This window comes from Salminus brasiliensis, chromosome 5, assembly GCF_030463535.1.
Source record: "Salminus brasiliensis chromosome 5, fSalBra1.hap2, whole genome shotgun sequence".
In the NCBI taxonomy this organism is placed as follows: domain Eukaryota; kingdom Metazoa; phylum Chordata; class Actinopteri; order Characiformes; family Bryconidae; genus Salminus; species Salminus brasiliensis.
The window spans coordinates 21,417,319-21,437,889 of record NC_132882.1 but is presented as its reverse complement, the minus strand read 5'-3'; the positions used below and the strand labels follow the sequence as shown (position 1 = coordinate 21,437,889).

At 41.0% G+C, this 20,571-nt stretch overlaps 1 protein-coding gene across 1 annotated transcript; it reads right to left on the bottom strand.

Moving 5' to 3' along the window:
* Positions 1–2,476: 2,476 nt before the first annotated feature.
* Positions 2,477–8,069, bottom strand: lyplal1 (lysophospholipase like 1). Its single transcript, XM_072679836.1, has 5 exons — positions 7,976–8,069; positions 6,699–6,798; positions 6,050–6,219; positions 4,157–4,272; positions 2,477–3,694 (listed from the first exon to the last, which is right to left on the bottom strand). The coding sequence occupies exons 1-5, from the start codon at positions 8,058–8,060 to the stop codon at positions 3,449–3,451; spliced, it is 717 nt and encodes a 238-aa protein (XP_072535937.1). The 5' UTR covers positions 8,061–8,069; the 3' UTR covers positions 2,477–3,448.
* Between the last annotated feature and the right edge of the window lie 12,502 nt (positions 8,070–20,571).

The following is a 20,571-nucleotide window of genomic DNA, read 5'->3' as shown; positions in this document are numbered from 1 at the left end:
TGGTTAACTGTTAGGCATGATGGTGTTAACACTGCAGAATCATGAAGAAGGAGGACTACCTTCGAATTATTCAGTGTAACCTCAAATCATCAGACAATTGGATGCTTCAACAAGACAACAGGTCCCTAAACACACATCCGAGGTGGTTGTGGAACGGTTGAGACACTTCCCAAAGTCCTGACCTGAACGCTATCCAAAATATGTGGACTGTGCTTAAAGGTCAGCTTTTTGCCAGGAAACCAACTAAATGTAACTGAACTAACAATTTTGCCAAGAAGACTGGTCAAATAACCACCAGAAGCTTGTTAAAAAACAGATGTTTTGTTCATGACTTTTGTGATGGGTAATTTTTTCAGAGGTGGACAAGAGAGTCCAGTGAGTGCTGAGTCACATCAGTGATATACTGGACCTGGGAGTGCATATCATGGCATGATGTTAAATTTGTCATAACCCATCTTATAGTCAAATGTTCCAAGACCGTATTGTTGGTATATTGTTCCCCGTTTAGTTAAACAATTCGCCATATCCGGTCCTGAATAAACACTAGAAGATGTAGTGATCTGAAGCAGACAATGGGAGCAACTAAATGAATACATAAATGAATGAATTAATTTTAGAACTTGACAATTAATTGAAACATAATAACAGAAGAATTACATGAAAACAATCTCTAACAATTAGTTTGGTTAAAATTAAAGCCAGATTTTCTGGCCTATCAAGATGTTTTTTAAATCATGATTCCAGCCTGAGGTAAATATTTGGATACCTGTGTGGGTAAACACAATAAACAAGGATAGTTGGCAACATATACAGTGAGTCCAAGAAGTATTTGATCCCTTGCTGATTTTCTTTGTTTGCCCACTAATAAAGACACTATCCTTCTGCACTTTTAATGGTAGATATATTCTAACATGGAGAGACAGAATATCAAGACAAAAATCCAGAATATAATTTTAAAGAATATATTTTAATTAATTTGTATTTCAATGAGGAAAATAAGTATTTGATCCCTCTTGCCAAACACACTCAATACTTAGTGGCAAAGCCTTTGTTTGCAAGCACAGCGGTGAGACGTTTGTTGTAGTTAACCACAAGTTTAGCACACACACCAGGGGGAATTTTGGCCCACTCTTCTTTGCAGATCCTCTCTAAATCATGAAGGTTGGTGGGCTGTCGCTTGGCAACTCTGACCTTCAGCTCCCTCCATAGATTTTCGATCGGATTGAGGTCTGGCGACTGGCTGGGCCACTCCATGACCTTAATGTGATTTTTCTTGAGCCAATCCTTTGTTGCCTTTGCTGTATGTTTAGGGTCGTTATCATGTTGGAAGACCCAACCACGGCCCATTTTCAGATCCCTGGCAGAGGGGAGGAGGTTGTCCCTCAGGATTGTGCGGTACATGGCTCCATCCATCTTCCCAGTGATGCGGTGAAGTAGCCCTGTACCCTTGGCAGAGAAACACCCCCAAAACATCATGCTTCCACCTCCATGCTTGACGGTGGGCACAGTGTTCTTGGGGTCATAGGCAGCATTTTTCTTCCTCCACACATGGCGGGTGGAGTTGAGGCCAAAAAGTTCAATTTTGGTCTCGTCTGACCACAAAACCTTCTCCCAATAACTTGGTTCATCTTTCAAATGATCATTGGCATACTTGAGGCGCGCCTCCACATGTGCTCTCTTCAGCAGGGGTACCTTTCGGGCACTGCAGGATGTGAATCCATTGTTGCGCAAAGTGTTGCCAATTGTTTCCTTGCAAACTGTGGTCCCAGCTGCCTTCAGGTCATTTGCTAACTCCTGCCGAGTGGTTGCAGGACGATTTCTGACTGTTCTCAGCATCATTGCCACCCCACGAGGCGAAATCTTCTTTGGAGCACCGGGCCGAGGTCTGTTGATTGTCATGTTATACTCTTTAAACTTTCTGATAATTGCACCAATAGTTGTTACTTTCACATCCAACACCTTACTAATCTTTTTGTAGCCCATTCCAGCTTTGTGAAGGTCAACAATTCTGACTCTGAGGTCCTGTGACAGCTCTTTGGTTTTACCCATGTTGGAGACTTGAAATCTGTGTGATCTGTCTGATTCTGTGGACAGGTGTTTTTCACACAAGTGATTAGTGAGAACAGGTGGCTTCAGGTCAGGTAACAAGTTGATTGGGAGTGTCTAACTGGTCTGTAAAAGCCAGAACTGCTAATGAATACTAAGGGATCAAATACTTATTTCACTCCATGAAATACAAATCAATTAATATATATTCCTTAGATTTATTTTCTGGATTTTCTTTTTAATATTCTGTCTCTCCATGTAAGAATACATCTACCATTAAAAGTATAGAATGATCATGTCTTTATTAGTGGGCCAACGAAGAAAATCAGCAAGGGATCAAATACTTCTTGGACTCACTGTATATGTGTAGACATATATACTTTTTTTTCATTTCTTTAAAAAAATATTTAAAGGACACACGGTGACTGATGCACCAAAAATCTGAGTACTAATACCAACCCCCTTGTAAAGAACCTTCAGCCTGCTAAATACTAATGCTATTTGTTTGACAAAGGAAAACAAGCCCCACATAAAACTTGCATGCAGAAACAGGAAGTCTGAGAAGTCTTGAAAAACGACTTCCTGACAATCGCACATACGTTTACATTGTTGCTTATTTCTCTCAGTCTTTTAAACAGTTTTCCTCAGAGTGGGTGGGTGTGTTGGCTTTGGCCCACAGCCCCAATGCATAATCTGAGTGAAAGGTCCACACAACCTTAAAGAAAACACTATGAAGTCACTAACCACTTCCTCCCAATAACCATTAATGAAGCAAACTATTGCAGCTCGAGTCTACCAAGCAAACAGTTCAGACCTCCAAAACACATGTTCAGCAGACTTCTAGAGAAAGAACGACAATGGGGTTTGATGGGAAAAAAGGGAAAATGATGGAGCTACTACACTCTGCAGGAAACGGAAAGGGTGTCAAACGGGTCGGAATCCAGCTCCAGACCGCAGAGCCGAGTGGCATTCCTGCTCTCCGGTGATAGCTCTACCTGCCGCTCCAGCCTGACCACAGCCATAATGAGTCAAAGCAGGCTCTGCGAAACAGTCCTCCCAGCACTGCGGCGCTGGCTTCAGCCTGGACTTTAATGTGGTTAGTGCTGCCAGCTGTGAAATGTGCACAATAAGTGCAGTTTTTTTTTTTTAAGTGGCAAGACATGTGGGCAGATCAGAATCACCACAGAAAGGTTTTACAGCTATATTAACCCCCACTTATACACGACTTTTGCAAAACCTGCAAATGTTGCAGAGCAAACAAATTAGCACTAGCAGGTGCAACATACTTCAGCAAAGTTTAAGAGGCAGGACAAGCCCCACATAGTAAAATGAGAACTTCTCGATTAAACTGAATTTATTAAAAATCAAAAATCCTGAGGAAGAGCGTGAGGGTTATAAAAGTTCAGTGTCCAGCACTGGAAGAGCTTTCCGATGGAAGCTTCTTCAGGATCCAGGAGCACAGGAGCTCCAGTTCTGCCCGGCAGAGCTGGTGGTTGAGTCCAGGAAAAGAATGGAACGAGGTAGTCATGCCAGCCTTCTTCAACAGAGAGCTGGTCTCCTCCCCCCAGTTGTGGTGCACCAGCTCATCGGCTGTCCCATGACACTGGAGCAGATCTGGTAAGGGATGCCGCTCTGCAGCTCCAACAGCCTGCACACAGATGGAGCAAAAGCTCGGTCACAGGCAGGTCTGGTATTTTTGGAATCTGTTGCTTTTAGTATTAGTATTATTATTTTAAGGTTTGAACACATAGAGCTGACTCTGTGTTGGACCACAAACTGCAGGCAGGTTTGAGAAAAACACGTCTCCAAGACCAAAACAGACGTGCAAGGACGTGTCATGCGGCGCATCCAAATTTGACCACAAGATATAATAGGTTTGTGGATTCAGTAAGTAATAAACTCAAGCAACCAAAATATCAAGTGTTTTTTATTCCAGACAAAAGAACAAGCAGGGGCCATAAACAGGCCAATCAATGTGGAATTTAGGTTAACATCATTCAAACTGTCGCTGCTTGCCTTTGAAATGCAACACGCCTTTTAAGAACTAACCGCAATGAAGTAACTCCTCGTGGTATGCAGTCTTTTATGTTACCACGAAAAATACATTTACCTGATATACAACCGAGTCCTTGTTGAGGAAGCTGGACAGAGCGAAGACTCCAGCTATGTCCTGGTGATACCTGCAAGCCAGGTGTAATGCCATGGCTCCACCCATGGAGAAGCCACCTTGTTGGGACAAAACAAGACATTAGTATTATTATGAAGAATAAAAAAAAAAAAAAAAAACAACAACACTGGTCCCACTCCCTGGTACAGTGCGTCTTGTGCTGAATGACGGACTCATTTTTCAACATCAGGCAGTAAATCAACATCTGTAAAACAGCTGTATTTAATTATGCCGTGTGGCTGTGATATGATGATTCATCTACTGGAAAAGTTAAGTGACAAATGTGTGCCCAAAATACACAGACAGCTAAATTCACAGAAAAAGACTGCACATGAGAACGCAAAAGTAATTACTACAAATTGTAGGAGGTGTTGAAACCAAGCTGTGTTGTATGAATCAAACTAATCAAATGGAGATGGAAAGTCAGTCATACTTATGCTACTAAGCAAACAGAATGCATCAAATACATGAATCTATTTTTTTTTTATGTTTACTACAGTAGCTTTAGATCTATCCTGGCGGCCTAGATGAACTGAAGCAGAAGCAAAACAAAAAGGCAAAGAAAATGAAAGCTAGTCCTTAGTTCCACATCATCAAACCTCCATTTCTCTGGAACCTTTTCACGAGCCTGTCCTTAATCTCACACATCTGGGCAAATTTGGGCACCGAGTGCACATCTGGGAAAGTGCACAAGTAGCCATCACTCTGTCAGAGTGGGTGGGTGGAGCTGTGCTTGAGAGAGGATAGATGGAGTTTACATGTTCTTTAACCGTCAGACAGGGATGACACAGGCATTTGTGATCATTTGGGTCCCAGGAACTAAGACAGCTCTATTTCTTTTCCACTGAAGCGCGTCTCTCAATCCTAAAACCTCCACCTTCATCTCCATCTCGAGCTTCAGTTCTCCACATGGTTTCTACCTCTTGGGTTGTTTGGCTAGAAGAGTCCCGCATGTGTGTTTGATACCTCATTTCTCCAGGGCTTTTCCCATGGATCAGCACACCTAAAAGACTGAAAAACATACACAATAGCCTAAGGCCGCCCTCTTGAAAAACGTTTTCCATGGAAAGTTCTGGCGCTTGTCAGTCCGTCAGCCCGGGAAGTGGACTCAGGGTACAGACCACTTCGTTTCTCCAGCGTGCGGAGTGACTCCAATGAGTATTTATAGTTAATGACAAAATGTTATGATTTAGGAAGATAATATTTCAGCAGTCTCACAGGAACATGTGTTTTTTGAATCAGCTTTTCTGGAAGCGAGTTCAGGGGCTTTTCTGTCCTTCCACACAGGGCCTTTCACACAAAGCTTTGTTTTTTTTTCTCCACTTTTCACATTTTACTCAAGCATTTCTGGCTATTTATGTGTTTCTTGCCTTGACAGTTAACCATTCCCCAACTGTTGTCACTGGTTTTACCACCGTGCCAAAGCTTACATGCGCAACCTCTGCGTGACTTATCCTCCGCACGACCTCCTGCACATTTCCTGAGGGAACTTTACCTGGACTAGGCTATGATTCTCTCTTACAGCACTACTTCCTGCCACTTTTATTTCACAGTGATTTATGTGTGAACCTGATAACTCAAATATTTTGAGACAAAGCTGTGCAGAAACTTGAGAATCTTCCAGAAATTCTTTTTTAAGCCTATTATTGGCAACATATGAAAAGACTAAGAAATTTGATCAGGTTTCGTTCTTCACAACAAGGGAGAGACGTAAGAGCAGTGGCCTGAAACTCTAAAGCTTAATTTGGAGCAAGTGATGTGTGAGGGTATGTAAGGCAGTAAGGGCAATGAAGAGGGATGCAGTGAGAGAGAAGGCTAATAGAAAAGGAGCCATACCGATAACCATCCTGTGCTTGGGTATACCAGCTTGAATCTCATCTTGGACTACAGCTCCTAAATTACTGCACATTTCTTCAATTGAATCCAAATGCTCCGGGCAGTGACGAGAGATTTTGTGGCGGTCAAACCACACATGAGACAGGGCCCCATGCATCGGTGTATACGGTCTGAGAAGACATAATACATTTTTAACTGTTAATAAGAAAGATAACAGTGATCAAAGATAACAGTGATCAACTCGGGCATCAGGTGAACACGGTAAGCTTGCCATGGCTCTTTGCCATTAAAAAAAAACTAACAAAAAATTACATACATGACTGTATGTCGCTGGATCCCCAGATCAGAGCAGACACCTGTGCTGGCCAACATTGCTTAAGAGTAATAAAAAAAAAGCATGGCCAGTTGTGCTCTCTTGGACCGCTGATGCCAACTGTATGTCCAATGTTTAACCCAATGTGACCATATATCGTACCTATAATTCTCCTTGCAAAAGTTTGGACACCACTGTTCATCTTCATCAACAGGAGTGCCCAAAGTTTTTCATATGACTACAGCTATAATGTGGAATATATGGCCGAGTGATTTCAAGGATGCACAAATGCACAAAGGAAGTTCAGACATATCAGGATTCAACACAGTTATATACCTTGCTGGAGCTGTGGGGTAGATCACCCTGATATGTTCAAAAGCCATGTCCTGCGTCAACACGTCACGAACCCAGGCTCGTAATCCTTGCCCTGTGTCTCCTAACATATTACACAAACAAAGTGACACATCAGTAGAGCACGCTGGACTTCTGATACACCATTAGGGCTGCGGTGGTATACAGTTAAGTATACCATGGCATGAAAATAAATATCATATCATATCCATAGTTATCATACCATATACCTTGGCTTAATACCAGAACTGGGAAAAAATACAACCAATAAGAACCCCTAAAAAACCCATTGATAGATTTGGTTTGGTACTTCTGAAATGTAGAGACAACACTATTAGACCATATCAAATTAATTACTAGAGGTTTAGGACTTGAAATACTACAGAATTAAGGTCTAGACAGTTTATCATAGCAATAAAAGTCTACAAGTTTAAACCTACATAAAGCCAACATATACATAAAGCTATTTAAAGTGTGTCTTTCTAATATCTATTCATAATTTACAGGTTTAGATAGGATTACACAATCACTGGTAAAATCCAAATAAAAGCCAACAGAATGCAGGTAGCATCCAACCATAAGTACAGATACAGTGCAATCAATATGAAAGTTGAACAGAATGAGGTATATTGGCGATAAGGCACAGGTACTGGGACAGAGGGTTCAAGCAGAGAATTAATCTAATTAATTAATTTAATAGATCAAAATCTGAAAGTGAACATTTACAAATTAGTCTGGAGTAAATGGATTAGGAAGAGGTGTTTGGGAAAGGGTAAATACTAGGCCATGTGAATTGGAACCTCAGGTGGAACCTTAAGGTCGTGTGTTTTACTAGCTACAGTTCAACAACCTTTACAGCAGGTAACAGGGATTCAGTGTAGGAGCCTTTCTCCAGATTCACTTACACGCCATCTATCTACATGCAGAACTTCCTACAGGTACATAGCTACTGCTACACGAGAACCTGCAGACTGTATAACTGCATTACCACATGATTAAAGAGCAGTCAGATTACTGCTTCAACCAAGACCTCAGCTGCGTATAAACGATTCAGTAAAAGTCATCCATTATGAATGCTGTTGTTTCAGAGGGGTAGCAGTTTTCCAGCCTGTTATAGTGCCAGCGACTTTAAACAGACGACAGCAAGGGCTGCTAACGCAACCAGTCCTCTGACTGAGGGAAACCGGAGGAGAAAGTACGACTCGTTTAGAAGAAAACACGTTCCAGCTCTTAAATCCACGAAAAAACCAAACCGCTGGCACCTGAGCCATGAAGAAAGATGACGGAGGCTGTGTGTTTCCCAGTCTGAGACACTGCACACCTCTGCAGCTTCTGTACGGCGGCCATGCCGAGACTTTATCAGATCTCGCGATACTGAAAGACAAACGAGCGTTAGAATGATTCAGTGATATATAAATCATGTTCTCCTCAACAGTGTGTCGGGAATGGCTTGAAGATCGCCCCCAGAAACTCCAAAACACACGAATGTGGTGATGGCGAGGAGCTGAAGCAGACACAGCTTTTACCGGTACTATTATTAATACCAATAGTTGTTTTTAATATGGTTTAATATGATTTTATATGACACTACAGTTTGTTAAGTCATTCTATTATTGTTATTATTATTATTATTATTATTATTATTTCCTCTTCTGCAATGAATGATGACTCTGGTCAAATCTAACGAGGTAATGAGTGTAAATAATTTACAGTGAACAAACACCTGCACAGTTTTGTATACAACTACTTTCCCCCTTAATTCACACACTGGAAGAATAAAAAACCTTCCTGTATTCCTTAAGATGTTGAATATTTCCTAAGATCTTAAATTCACCAATTAACACTGGCGAAAATCTGTTTTGGTGCTATACAGAATATTTAAAAAATATGTTAGGTTTTCCACCAATCCGTAGAACAATTTAACAAAATAAAGAGTCATTTAGGCCATTAACCATTTAATCAAAATTATTCTTTAAGTTGTATTTCTATATAGAACTACCGCCTTTACTAAATAACCCTTAAATAACCTTTTTTTTAAAGAATGTGTTGTACACCTCTGTAGATGTATAATGGCAGTTCACTTGCATTAACTGATTAATTAATAATTTGATTATTATGAGAGATCACACTGTTATTATAATCTACATTATACTAAGTCTGTTATTTATGGTAACAGTTTAGGCTGTAAGTGTGGAGTCTTTCTTTCTTCTGTCTAGGGTGAATTGTAAGAGCTTATCTTATTATTGCTTCTATTTGGGACCCTGTTGAGCCGAGAAAGAATGAACTGCGTAGCTCCATACAAGCCTTGTCAGATAAAGTCTTATCCAGCTCTGTGCTCCAGTGAGCTCTATCGTGAGCAGCGATTAGTGGAATGTCTGGATTTACAGTTCAGTTTAAACACATTCTGGCCTCTTATCTTTAATAAACATAGATTTTTTTTAAACTTTGATTCTGGTGTGTTTCAGATGCTGTGTGCAGCTGGACCACACACTGTGTGTCCTAAGCCTAACTCTCCAAAATACTGTCAATAGGTAGAAGACATGGATCAAATTGCCAGTACCTGTATGTTAGTCTCTCTCTCTCTCTCTCTCTCTCTCTCTCTCACTCATGGTGCTTGTCAAGCAGACAAATTACCTGTGTCATGTTCCCCATATGTGACAGCAAAGATAATTCTCCTCCAGCGTGTGTTTATTCCCTTTCTCTATGGGCAGTTATTTAACACAGTGGGGCCAAACTCACTTGAGTTTGCCAGACAGCTTTTACACTTCATGGTGATTGTGTCACTGGCTGAGCCACATTCTTGTAGAAGAAACTGTTTCCATACAATACTGGCAAAAATTACAGAATCAACCTCTGTGGTTTTGAGCGCTAAGCAGCGATTAAAGAGGGTTTGATGATGATTTATTTTTATAGGGATTTGTATGAGTTATTATTGATGCTAGAGAGAAGCATGATTTGTCTTGTAAAATTCTTAATACAGTAAACATGGGTTATAAATGTTAATGTTGCATGTGACACAAATCCCACTGCAGCCTGTTTGCATTTCATGGGTTCTTACAAATGGTCTTTTTGCTACTATATGTTACTATATATGTACTATATGCTATACATGCTAGACTACAAAAGTGTTTCATTTGTAAATCACCACTGGCATTACGATTTAGTCATAGTCTAGGCCTAATCTGTGTCCTAGAAACCAGTTTATGTGGTTAGTTTTCTAGACAGGAAGAAAGTCCAGGAGATATGCCACTTTATCTTTATCACTTTATCTTTCTAATGCTCTGCCAGACATTAAATAGTGGTTTTGAATAAAGTGCTGTGGTATTTATAGGCTGGGTAATTACATACACCTCTGGTAACATCAAACCAGGGATACTGAGTGAGGCCCAGGATACTGAGCAGACAGTACTATGCTCTATTATAGTATTCTCTGTGTTTATCTCTGGAGTGTGAGAGTGTTTGTGTGTGTGTGATGTTATGCAGCATACATATAGTCGCTGTTCATATGCTTCATTCTGGTCTGCTGATGCTGGGTTCATTTGTGATTGCTACAGTTGCTATCTACAAGAGCTAATGTCTCCAGGCTTCCTTTTATAACAGCCAATCTCTGAGCACAGAATGTACGCCAAAGTAAACCAACAGCAGGTCCGCCATAAGCCCGCCGCCTCTTTGTAGCATCTGTGAGTTCATACACACTTAGGTTTACCTTCATTACCTCTACCCTGAACCAAACGGATGACTTCTATATGCAGACCTGTATTGAGGGCACCAAAGACCCAATCTGTCTTCATTTAGGGGTCAAAATCCCCAAGTGCCCTAAAGCAACATTCTCTTCTCATTTCTCTTCGGGTGGGGGAGGGCTTATAGAGTCAGAGCGGACAACGATTGCTTCTGCTAATACCTGCTTCTGGTTTTATCATACTGGAAAGTCTGAGAGGGAGGAAGACCACTGTGACAGGTGTGATTTTTCACCACACTGTTTTCTTTAACTTTCTTTTTATGTTGCCCTTTTTTTAAAAAAATGATCTCATTGGTTAGTCCCGAGGAGACTCTCATGGCACACCACTTAGCGCTCATCAATCAGTGCTGATGAAAGACTTGCCACATTCACGCTGAGAATAGCGATGACTAAAACAACGAACCATTCTGAGTAAGGCCATTTCTAGGTGATTTAAATTCACTGTTTAGAGAGGGGAGTTAGGCTCTTGATGAGTTCTCACGGTTCACTCGGTGTAGAGAGGGTACTCAAAGGTCAAACTCAGCTTATTCAAATCAAAAGGAGGTTCTCTCGTACGCTTGCTCTTACTACTACACGTTATAGTACACAGTGCATATTAGCCTGGGTGGGGAGAACAGAGAGCATAAATATTAAGTACAATTTCAACAAACATTTCGGTCTAATCGAGAAACACCTGGGTGTGTTAAGGAAGGCAGGGTTTTCTCAGTTAGCTAGATGACTTAAGACAAATTTTTTACCTTAAAGTATCCAGTTTCCTAAGAGAGATTCTCCTTTGTGAAATACCACACAATGAGAAGGTTTGTGGGTTCCATATAGTGGTGTAACAGATTACAAATAATCCATGATCCATACAGATTGCCCCCTGCAGTTTGGGGTGCATGTGAACCATGGATTAATCACCAAAGTTGACCACAACAGTGTGAAATACAGTCAAACTCGAAACGATGGACACCCCTGTTTTCCCCCACTTTAGCTGAGATGATTAACCCACCCACTCACAAGGACTCTCTCATCACTTGCAGTGCTCCTGACACTTGGAAGGTAAGGACAAGCAAATATCTTCTGATACATGTGAAGTCGGCCACCATGTTGCAGCATCACCAGGCAGCCAACACATTTTGAGGAATGCGCCGGATCATCAGCTCTGATTCTTTAGCCAACAGACATCTGTACCAACCAGAATCAGAATGGGAAGGATGAGGGGAGAAAGTGGCATCTACCCACCCGGAGAGAGCATAGCCAATTGTGCTCTCTGAGGCTCAACCTGCTGATGGCGAAGTAGCAAAACCCAAAAACACAATTTTTTGTCATTAATACAAACAAAACAGTAACACAAAATACTTTCCAACTGAAAGCTAAAACTACTGTCTAGTATTTGTCTCCTTTTTTTCTATTTTGTTGATCTGACAAATCATCCAAATACATATCTGAAGATTTCCAGTTCTTACACCCCTGTATTGCTCCATATAATTCACCTAATCCAACCATCATTGTACTGGATATACTTGATATACATAAAGTGGGAGCAACACCAGTAGTGCACACCATTCGCTACAGCCTTCCATCTGCATTGTGGCATGACCAGTCACTGATCCCGCACCACATCAAGGCATATGCTGAACGTTAATTCCATCACCTGCTTTTTGTTTTGCCCTGTTACTTCTTGCATGACACAATATGCTTGCACCCCCTGACCAGCATCCTGGCTCCTGGAAAATGCAGGCTATGCTTTCATCTCTCATGTGGTCTGCACCAGCCTGGAGCTGGCCGGCTATATCAGAGCTCACTCTTCTCAGAGCCGTGTCCTGCCTCCACCTCCGCAGGAGCGTGCGCTCTTGGCCGCTCGCTCGTACCGTTTATGGCTCCACTTCAAAGCCCCCTACTGTAGCTCTGCCAGAGAGCACCACATAACTCAGCCAACATGAAAGTATGGCCCATCGTAAATTTTGCGAAAAACTAAAACAAACATACTGGAGCATAACAAGCTTAATAAGTAAGGAACAATGCCACGACTTCGTACCCATGCTCATCTGGAACACGGAGTCAGCTGTTTTGTTTCGGCCTAATACATTTAAGTGTGTTTTCCGTACACAACCAGGCCCGTAATTTCATACACCTACAGCACTGCAGAGGTATTAGGTTTTTTAGGAATGCGCGTAGTGGGGCCAAAGAATTTCTTGGCGATGGGATTTTATTTTCTGGGTAGACTTTGATGTGGATCAACGTATTCTCTGTTCTTTCTTTTGCTGCGGAAAATTAGAAGCATACATGTCGGCACAAAGGTCGAGGGCAAAACGAACTATTACAATGAAGTTAGACTTTAATGGGAACGTTTTACTCAAAGCAGTAACCGTTAATGGATAATTAAGTGAGCAAAGTTGTGCAGACCTCTATAATCAACTCTCTTATAAGCTCACCACACCTGACAGCACAGTAAATAACAATCCGGACTAAAACACTGTGTGAAATGCAGCATCAGAAGAAATGACGCTGATCTTAAGCTAAGAAAATGAAACAGTGCAGCTCATTCCAATCTTTAGGTATTATGTGTAAGTGAGGGGCAATTCAATTCGGTTACAGTATCATATGCTTAAAGCAAAATTTTGTGTGGTTTTCAAGTGCATTTTGTTGTTTTCTCACATTCTAACAAACACTCTGTGTAAAACACTAGTGTCATGAATCATTACGACTGTTCCTATGATCTTTAACAAACGAAGGCCCAATCTGTGTCGTATTTGAGTGACCCCTCCTGGCTAACATTGTTGTAATTAAAGTAAACACTGGCAGTGAGTGCCTGCCTGCCTTCATTCCTTCATCCACCCTGTTATTACACCACCTCTATGACCTCATCCCTCGCTCCCTCTATTATCCCCAACTCTCTCCATCCGTTATCCATCCTTAGCTCTTACCAACTTTCCTGAATGGGGCATTACATTCGGGGAAGCACCTGCTTTTACCAAGCCGCTTATTAACAATAACACCATCTCGCTCTTTCCGTGTCTTTCTCTTAGTCTCTCTCTCTCTCTCTCTCTCTCTCTCTCTCTCTCTCTCTCTTTCTCTCTCTCTCTCTCTCTCTCTCTCTCTCTCTCTCTCTCTCTCTTCCCTCATTTCCCCCTCCCCACCTCTCTCTCTCTCTCTCTCATCTCCCCCTCTCTATTTGTACTTGAGACAGGTTTCCATTACACTGAAAGGGGGGAACCAATGTTTCCTGTCCTCTGAGCCTCCGCTCTCTCACCTCTGCCAATTCCACTATTTTTGGAAAATGGAGGGCCAGAAGAAAACCTTTGCTGGGACGTTTGCACGACAGACCCGGACTTTGAGGTTGACTTTGGACCGCCGCAGCCCTCTGGAACCGATCTTCACACATTGTTTTGATGGACCTGCCATGTGGAATGAAAGAAAAGCAAGAAAAGAAACAAAAATGCTAGAACAAAAAAGAAAGAAGAGGACAGAAAATAAAGGCAATACACTACAACTGCTAAATTGCTGTATTACATATACAGTGGGCTCCAAATGTCTGTGACCATGAGTCAAAATGCTTCTACCTTTTGCTTTAAAAACAGAGTGAACTCAAGTTGGCACTGATTACACTAGATTCTGATGAGTAGATTAAATCCACCTGAGACTCATCTGAACACAAGATTCACTAGAAGAGACTCATATCAGTCAGATCTATTTGCAGGTGTTAACGTGATCCAACTAATTTCATTAAATTTGGAAAATGATCTAGACGTAGTGCGCACATAGTATTTATGCATTTAAAATTTTATATAATACAATTAGATTTGGACATTTTCATTGGACCAATAGAAACAATAAAAAATGCCCAGAGCTAAACCCATGTCATGATGTGCTAGGCCAGAAACAGAGGGACAAACACTCGCAGAGATGGAGTCAAAGCAAGCAGATTTATTAATGCAATGAGACAAACGAAAGGAGGCAAGTGAAGCAAAAAAGCAGCAAAACATGAACAACAATGACTGGGGGGTTGAGCTGGGGGACCAGCTACTGAGCAAGAATGGCTAGCCCGACCAAACCCGGAATCACAGCGTGCTGCCATGAGCGTGGGTTGCCTAGCTTGAACGTGGGTTGCCAGTAAATCCTGGCCGTAAGTGAGCCTCACCTCGCTGAAGACTTGATTGGCAGGGTGACCTGCTCCTGAACATGAACACTGAGCAGAAGATGGCCTCAACACACTTACTACAGTACGGGGATCCTCTCGTGAAACTTTGAGGTCCCAAACGATACAATTCTCAGCCCCTGCTGTATTGTTGAACCTGCTAATATGTGATTCACATTTAATAAGTTAAATAGCAACGCTTTAAAAACTTTATAAAAACTTCTCAGTAATGATCAGTAAATATCTTTGGATAAATCTTAATCTGGCATATAAGTATGACAGCCGCATGAAGATCACATGCACGATTTTAACCAATGGAACAGTTGGGAGGATAGGATGTGTCTGGGGGGATAGGACATATCATAGCATAGTGATTTCTCAGTGAGATGTGCTGTTAGCAAGCTGAAGAGACTAATTGTAGCCAGGTTAGATGCACATCCCAACACACACCCCCCTACACACGCTTCCCCGGGTTCGGCTGTCTCAAGTCTTACCAGTAAAAACATAAGCCAGTACTTTCCCTTCTGGTGTGTGTTTAGCTCAGGTTTGGTTCAGCTGAAGCAGTCCACTTCGTTTTCAAGGGAGTGATTGTTGGAGAAAAGAGATTAGCGCATCAGAGCATCGGCTTTAGCCTAGCGCAGATCCCGGTCTGCTCCCTCCGGGTTTTGTTTGGTCGTGTGCCTAGTTCGAGCTCCCTTTCTGTAGACACTGACACAGGAAAAGCCGCAGTCACAAGGCCTTGGTTATGTAGCAACCTGTATGCTGATAACTAGCAGAGTCTAGGGGTGATGTGCTGCTCTCCAGAATTAATAACACAATGTTCTCTTGTCGCGTCTTCCTATTCAGCCAGCTTTGACTACGGCTTTCGGCTGTGGGCTGGGTTTAGGTAAATTGTTAGGGCATAAATGGAACAAGTCAAGGCTGTTACAGAACTTAGGGTTTTGGAATTGGCCTGTTTTCCAGCCCTATTTTGATTATGCTGGATTTTCTTTTGAAGTGGGAAACAATAGTGTTTCACAGGCAATTCGTTTCGTTTCTATGTCCTGAAACCGCATTCTTTAACTATGCCAAGGAAAATACAATTTGACATTCTAGGGCCTCTTCAAAATAGTAATGATATTGACATTGTGCAAATGCAGTATGACTATTCACAACCAACCAGTTCAAAACTCCAACTTTTTTCAATTAATTTCCAAATCTATTCAATTTTTAACAAACAACAAAATCCAAATGATCAGTTTAGTCCAGTTCATGACCTGTAACTGAGACTTACTTCAAAGGTTAAACGTCATATGCCATTAAAAAAGCAAAGTGGTGTAAGCAAGCCGTTCAGTAAAGGTTGCTGTACATCTTTTAACTAGAGATAATTTGTCTTCTCTTCTAGAGTTCATACAAAGTATGTGCTACTGATATGGAGATATATGCAAGAGGATCTGTTCTAGGTGAAACGCTATAGTCTCCAGGAGAGCAGAGGCTGGGTGGTTCCTGATCTAATTTGCAAACCCCTTTTCACTCCACCCTCACATTCTGTTCCCAGATCATTAAACTGTGATGGCTCTTCCCAGGGGTCCAGTGCTCCCTCCTTCGTCACATCCCAGCCCTCACGTTCACCTCACTTTGAAATCAGACACTGCAGTGATGAAGATATTTATTATTCTCTCCCTCCGGAGGAAAAGAGATGGGGAGAGGGAGCGAGAAGAAAAGAGGGTTTTGTTGGCGAGACTTACTGAAGTTATTGAAACTCTGTCTCATATAATATTATTTCTCCTCTGTGATATCCATCCCAGCTCTGTGCTACTGAACACACAGTGATCCAATACTTATTTAATGGATTATGCAAATTAAAAGCCTAGAAAAAAGGAAAGACAGCAAGTTAATAAGAGTAACTAGGATCCCCCCTTATATACTTCACACACTTTTCACTGTACATATCACTCACTTGTTATGAGTATTGTTATGATTATGATTATTATTATTACCCCCTTCTGCTCAGTTGCACAGCATGTTGCACTTACACTTAAATAATAACCCATACAATATATATATATATATATATATATATATATATATATATATATATATATACATACACAGTTTAGCAAATAAACTTTGATTTGGTTTGGTTATTGACAGAAAAATGGATTGTATTGTAAAGGTTATGGTATTGTGTAACAGTGATGTCAGTGAAAAAACGTAAAGGGTCTTGGTGTGGAAGTACGAAGCAGGAAGTTAAGAATTTAGTAAGAGGAATTCCAGCTATTTAAAATATCTGAACTCCTTATAATTGAGATGTAAACAGAGAGTCATTCAGGGTGGTTTAATGTAGAATTTGCTATTTTACTAAGTCAAACTAAGTCCGGATAGTTCACAGTGGTGATAATAGAAACCAGACATCAGAGATGTTTACAAGTCTTTGTGATGCAAGTCCGAATCTGTGGTTTTCTAATATGAGAGTGTCAAGTCTCTGGGGGTCCGAATCTGAGCCGTGTCTCGAGTATCTGTGTTACAAATCTGAGCATGATTTTAAATCTCCGGGTACAAATGTGATTCTCTGGGGTGGGACTCTGGGTTGAGTCTCAAGTCTTGAACTGCAGGAATTGCATTGTATAAAAGTAAACAACTAAAAACTTATTTTGAACCTGTCAGGCTCACCACAGATTCAGACCACAGAAGTCTGAGCCTTTTACTATAGATTATTAATTAGCACTAACTGGAGTGCAATTAGTAAGAGATTAGTAAATGATATAATCGCTGTATGCAATTGTTTTGTTTTTTAGCAAACATGCTAACTAGTGTATTAGCTAATCCAATGAAAGTTCAAGTAAGCTTTAAACTGTTGAATGCCTCTTAAAGGAAACTTTTGCAGATATAGCACACATAAAGTTTCTGTAGTAAATTATATGGCTGTTTTTGTTTGAATGTGAAGCATTACAATTCCTGGTTGCTGTAACTACCACTGTAAAATAATCTGAGCCAGTGAGTTTCTCCACTGTGCACCGTTTCACATCAAATGACTCTAAATGACTTTGTATATATCAGCAATTATGCAGAAATTTTGAAATATTGGTGGAATTCCACTTTACAACTATTACCACATGTTTTAGATCCATTTAGATTTCTGTGTGTTTCAAGAGAGCTCTAGTGTAAAGTTTCCATGAAAGAGTCAAATAGACCACAAATAGTTACTGTGCCTGCCAGGACCAGTAGTCTAAATGATGAGAAGAGCCTTTGTTGGTACAGTAGAGAAAAGTCATTGTTTCTAAAACTTCAGTGCCAGATGAATTCCCCCTTTCTCATGTTCATGACATGGTATTCTTGGTGTGCTTTGGTCTTTCGTGCGTCAAATGTGGCACTAGGGCACAATAGTCGCAGTTGGGTGACTTTGACTATCACTTTCCATCAGTGTCAGCACAGCAGCTGCTGGTGGAGATTTCCGGAATGGCATTCCCGGATCTGCTGACAGCTCAGAGCTGCTATTCTCGTTGTCATACAGAAGAGGATGCGGATGCTAAGTGAGTCTGGGAATCTGACACAATTCGAAAAGAACAGGTCTCTCATAACCAGAGTGCCTGATAATCTGCCAGAAAGAAAGGCCTGGCCTATCCATCCACAACCACATACCTGTGTATCTACTGTTGCGAGGTCGGACAAGCTTTATAATAGGGTTGGAACAAAACCTATTAAAGCAGATCGTAAATAACAGTACACAGGAAGCAGCAGCATCAGGATGCCTTTGTAGGCAGAGCATGGATAATATAAACGACTATAAATGTCTATAAATGTTTCTGTATCTGTTTAGTGCTCAATATATTTATATCTGTATTCGGAATTCAACTAGAAATAAACATAGCCAAAACCCAAGGTTTACACTTTACAGGTCCTTTTTTTTAACTTTTTTTTTAATTATTTAGAGACCACCAGCAGAGGTCTGTTACCCTGTGCACAGTGTGTGGTCTGAATGGTCTATATGAAGCAGAGTCTGTGCTGAGAAGTGACAGTGGGGTGTTTTGAACTGAAATTATATTTCAGTAAGTAAATTTGTAAAAAAAAAAAAAAAAAACAGCCACAGACCCACATGAGCAAACAGGTTTTAATGATCTAGCAGAGTGAATCTCGTGGTCGTGTCTGAAATACAATGAGAATAAAACATATTAAAATGTGTTCATCTTGCTTTTGTTGGAGTAACTGGCTCTACTGTCCAGGGAAGGCTTTCTACTAGATTCTGGAGCATTGCTGTGGGGAATTTACTGCATTTAGCAACAAGAGCGTTAGTGAGGTCAGGATGTTAGAGGATCACCACCCCACCACATCCCCAATTCCTCAACTCATCCCAAAAGTACTGGATGGGACACCATCATTTTAGAGAACACAGTTCTACTGCTCTACAGTTCAATGCTGAGAGGGGTTTATACCCCTCTAGCCCATGCTTGGCATTAGGCATGGTGCCAATAGGTTCATGTTGATCTGCTCTGGAGAGTTTTATTCTATTGGCAATGCTTCTTTACAGTGACTGGACAAGCTGTGCATGTGTGTGCATTTGCACATCTGTGTTAACAATATGCGCAGCTTAGAGTAGCTAAATGCATTGTTTACAAAGCAGATGTTAACAAACATTTGAACATAGTATGTTTAAACCTGCATATTGCCGCTGTATATATGAGCATGTGTCTTAGTTATATTGATGTGTCAATGATGTGTGAGTATTTTTATTAGTTATTTTAAAACGCTATAAATAACGACTGCCAGATTCATATTAATTCTATAGAGCTTCAAACCTTGACAAAACAATGCATTTGTAAGCGGTCAGTGGAAGTCCAGTGAATGGTGTTCAATAGTTGTGTCAGAAGAAAGAAATCTTTTTTTTTTTTTATCTTTGAGAGTTCATAAAGTAGAACCAATAGTCCGAGCAGGGCAGCAGACATGAACAATGTGTTCAGCATTACATGGGCAGCTATTCAGAAAAGAACCAGCAGTCTGTGGCAGTAAAATGGATTAAGGCACTATCACAGAGATCAGACTCTCTGTGGAGCGCAGAGACTTATCTAACAGGAGACAGAAACAAAATCCCAGAGTGGCTCTGAAGCCCAGGAAGCTCAGGAAAACAGAAAGGTGATTATGCATGTGTGACTGTGGGTGTATGTGTGTGTGTCTGTGGGTGCTTGAGGGTTTGAGTTGAACATCTCCTCCCTTAAGCTCTTCTCTGGGGCCGTTTGTGTGATTTCTTACAGAGGGAGGCTAGGCTTTAGGTAAAGAATAAGGGTCTTATACACAGAGCATGTGTGTACAGGGTGGGGGTGAGACCAGGTAATAAATCTCCACCTTCTCCATGCGATGGCAGGAGGGGTGATAAATCTCTGTTATCGAGGCGTCAGAGACATATGAAGTCCCAGGAGAGCCTCCTACTCAGCTGTGCACACTCTAGTTCACCATGTTTCATCACAGGCCAGTGAGCAGGGGTCAGTGGTCAGAGGGCTCACTGGAAAGGGAGTGAAGAGCACTTAACATAATAGTAATACAATCTGCAGGTGTGCTAGGTAATGATATTCTGATGTTCCAGCGTCATGTCTTTCACTAATGCCTTGACTATGGAAAAATATTATTTATGTGATATGATGAGGAATACATGATTAATGTCCTTAGTGTTTCATATGATCTCTGTTTCATAGTTCAAAGCAACTTAATTGATTATTAATATTCGGACATTGATACTTTGAATCTATGCAAAATCATGTGAGTCGCAGTGTGCTCCTGCCATCTTGATGGTTTGGTGTAAGGTGGCCAGGATAGCAGGATTCTCAGTCTTTGCAAAATTATCTGTGAGTAATAACAAATTGTCTTTAGATGTGAGAGAGTGTCAGACTTCATGACTTAAACGCAGAAGGAAAATGGTTTGATTTTATATACTAGGCCAACAACATAATAAAATGTCAGTCCACAATGCAATAGAAAAGTATGCACATCTATTGAGCATTGCTTCACTCAGATTCAAAAAACAAAAC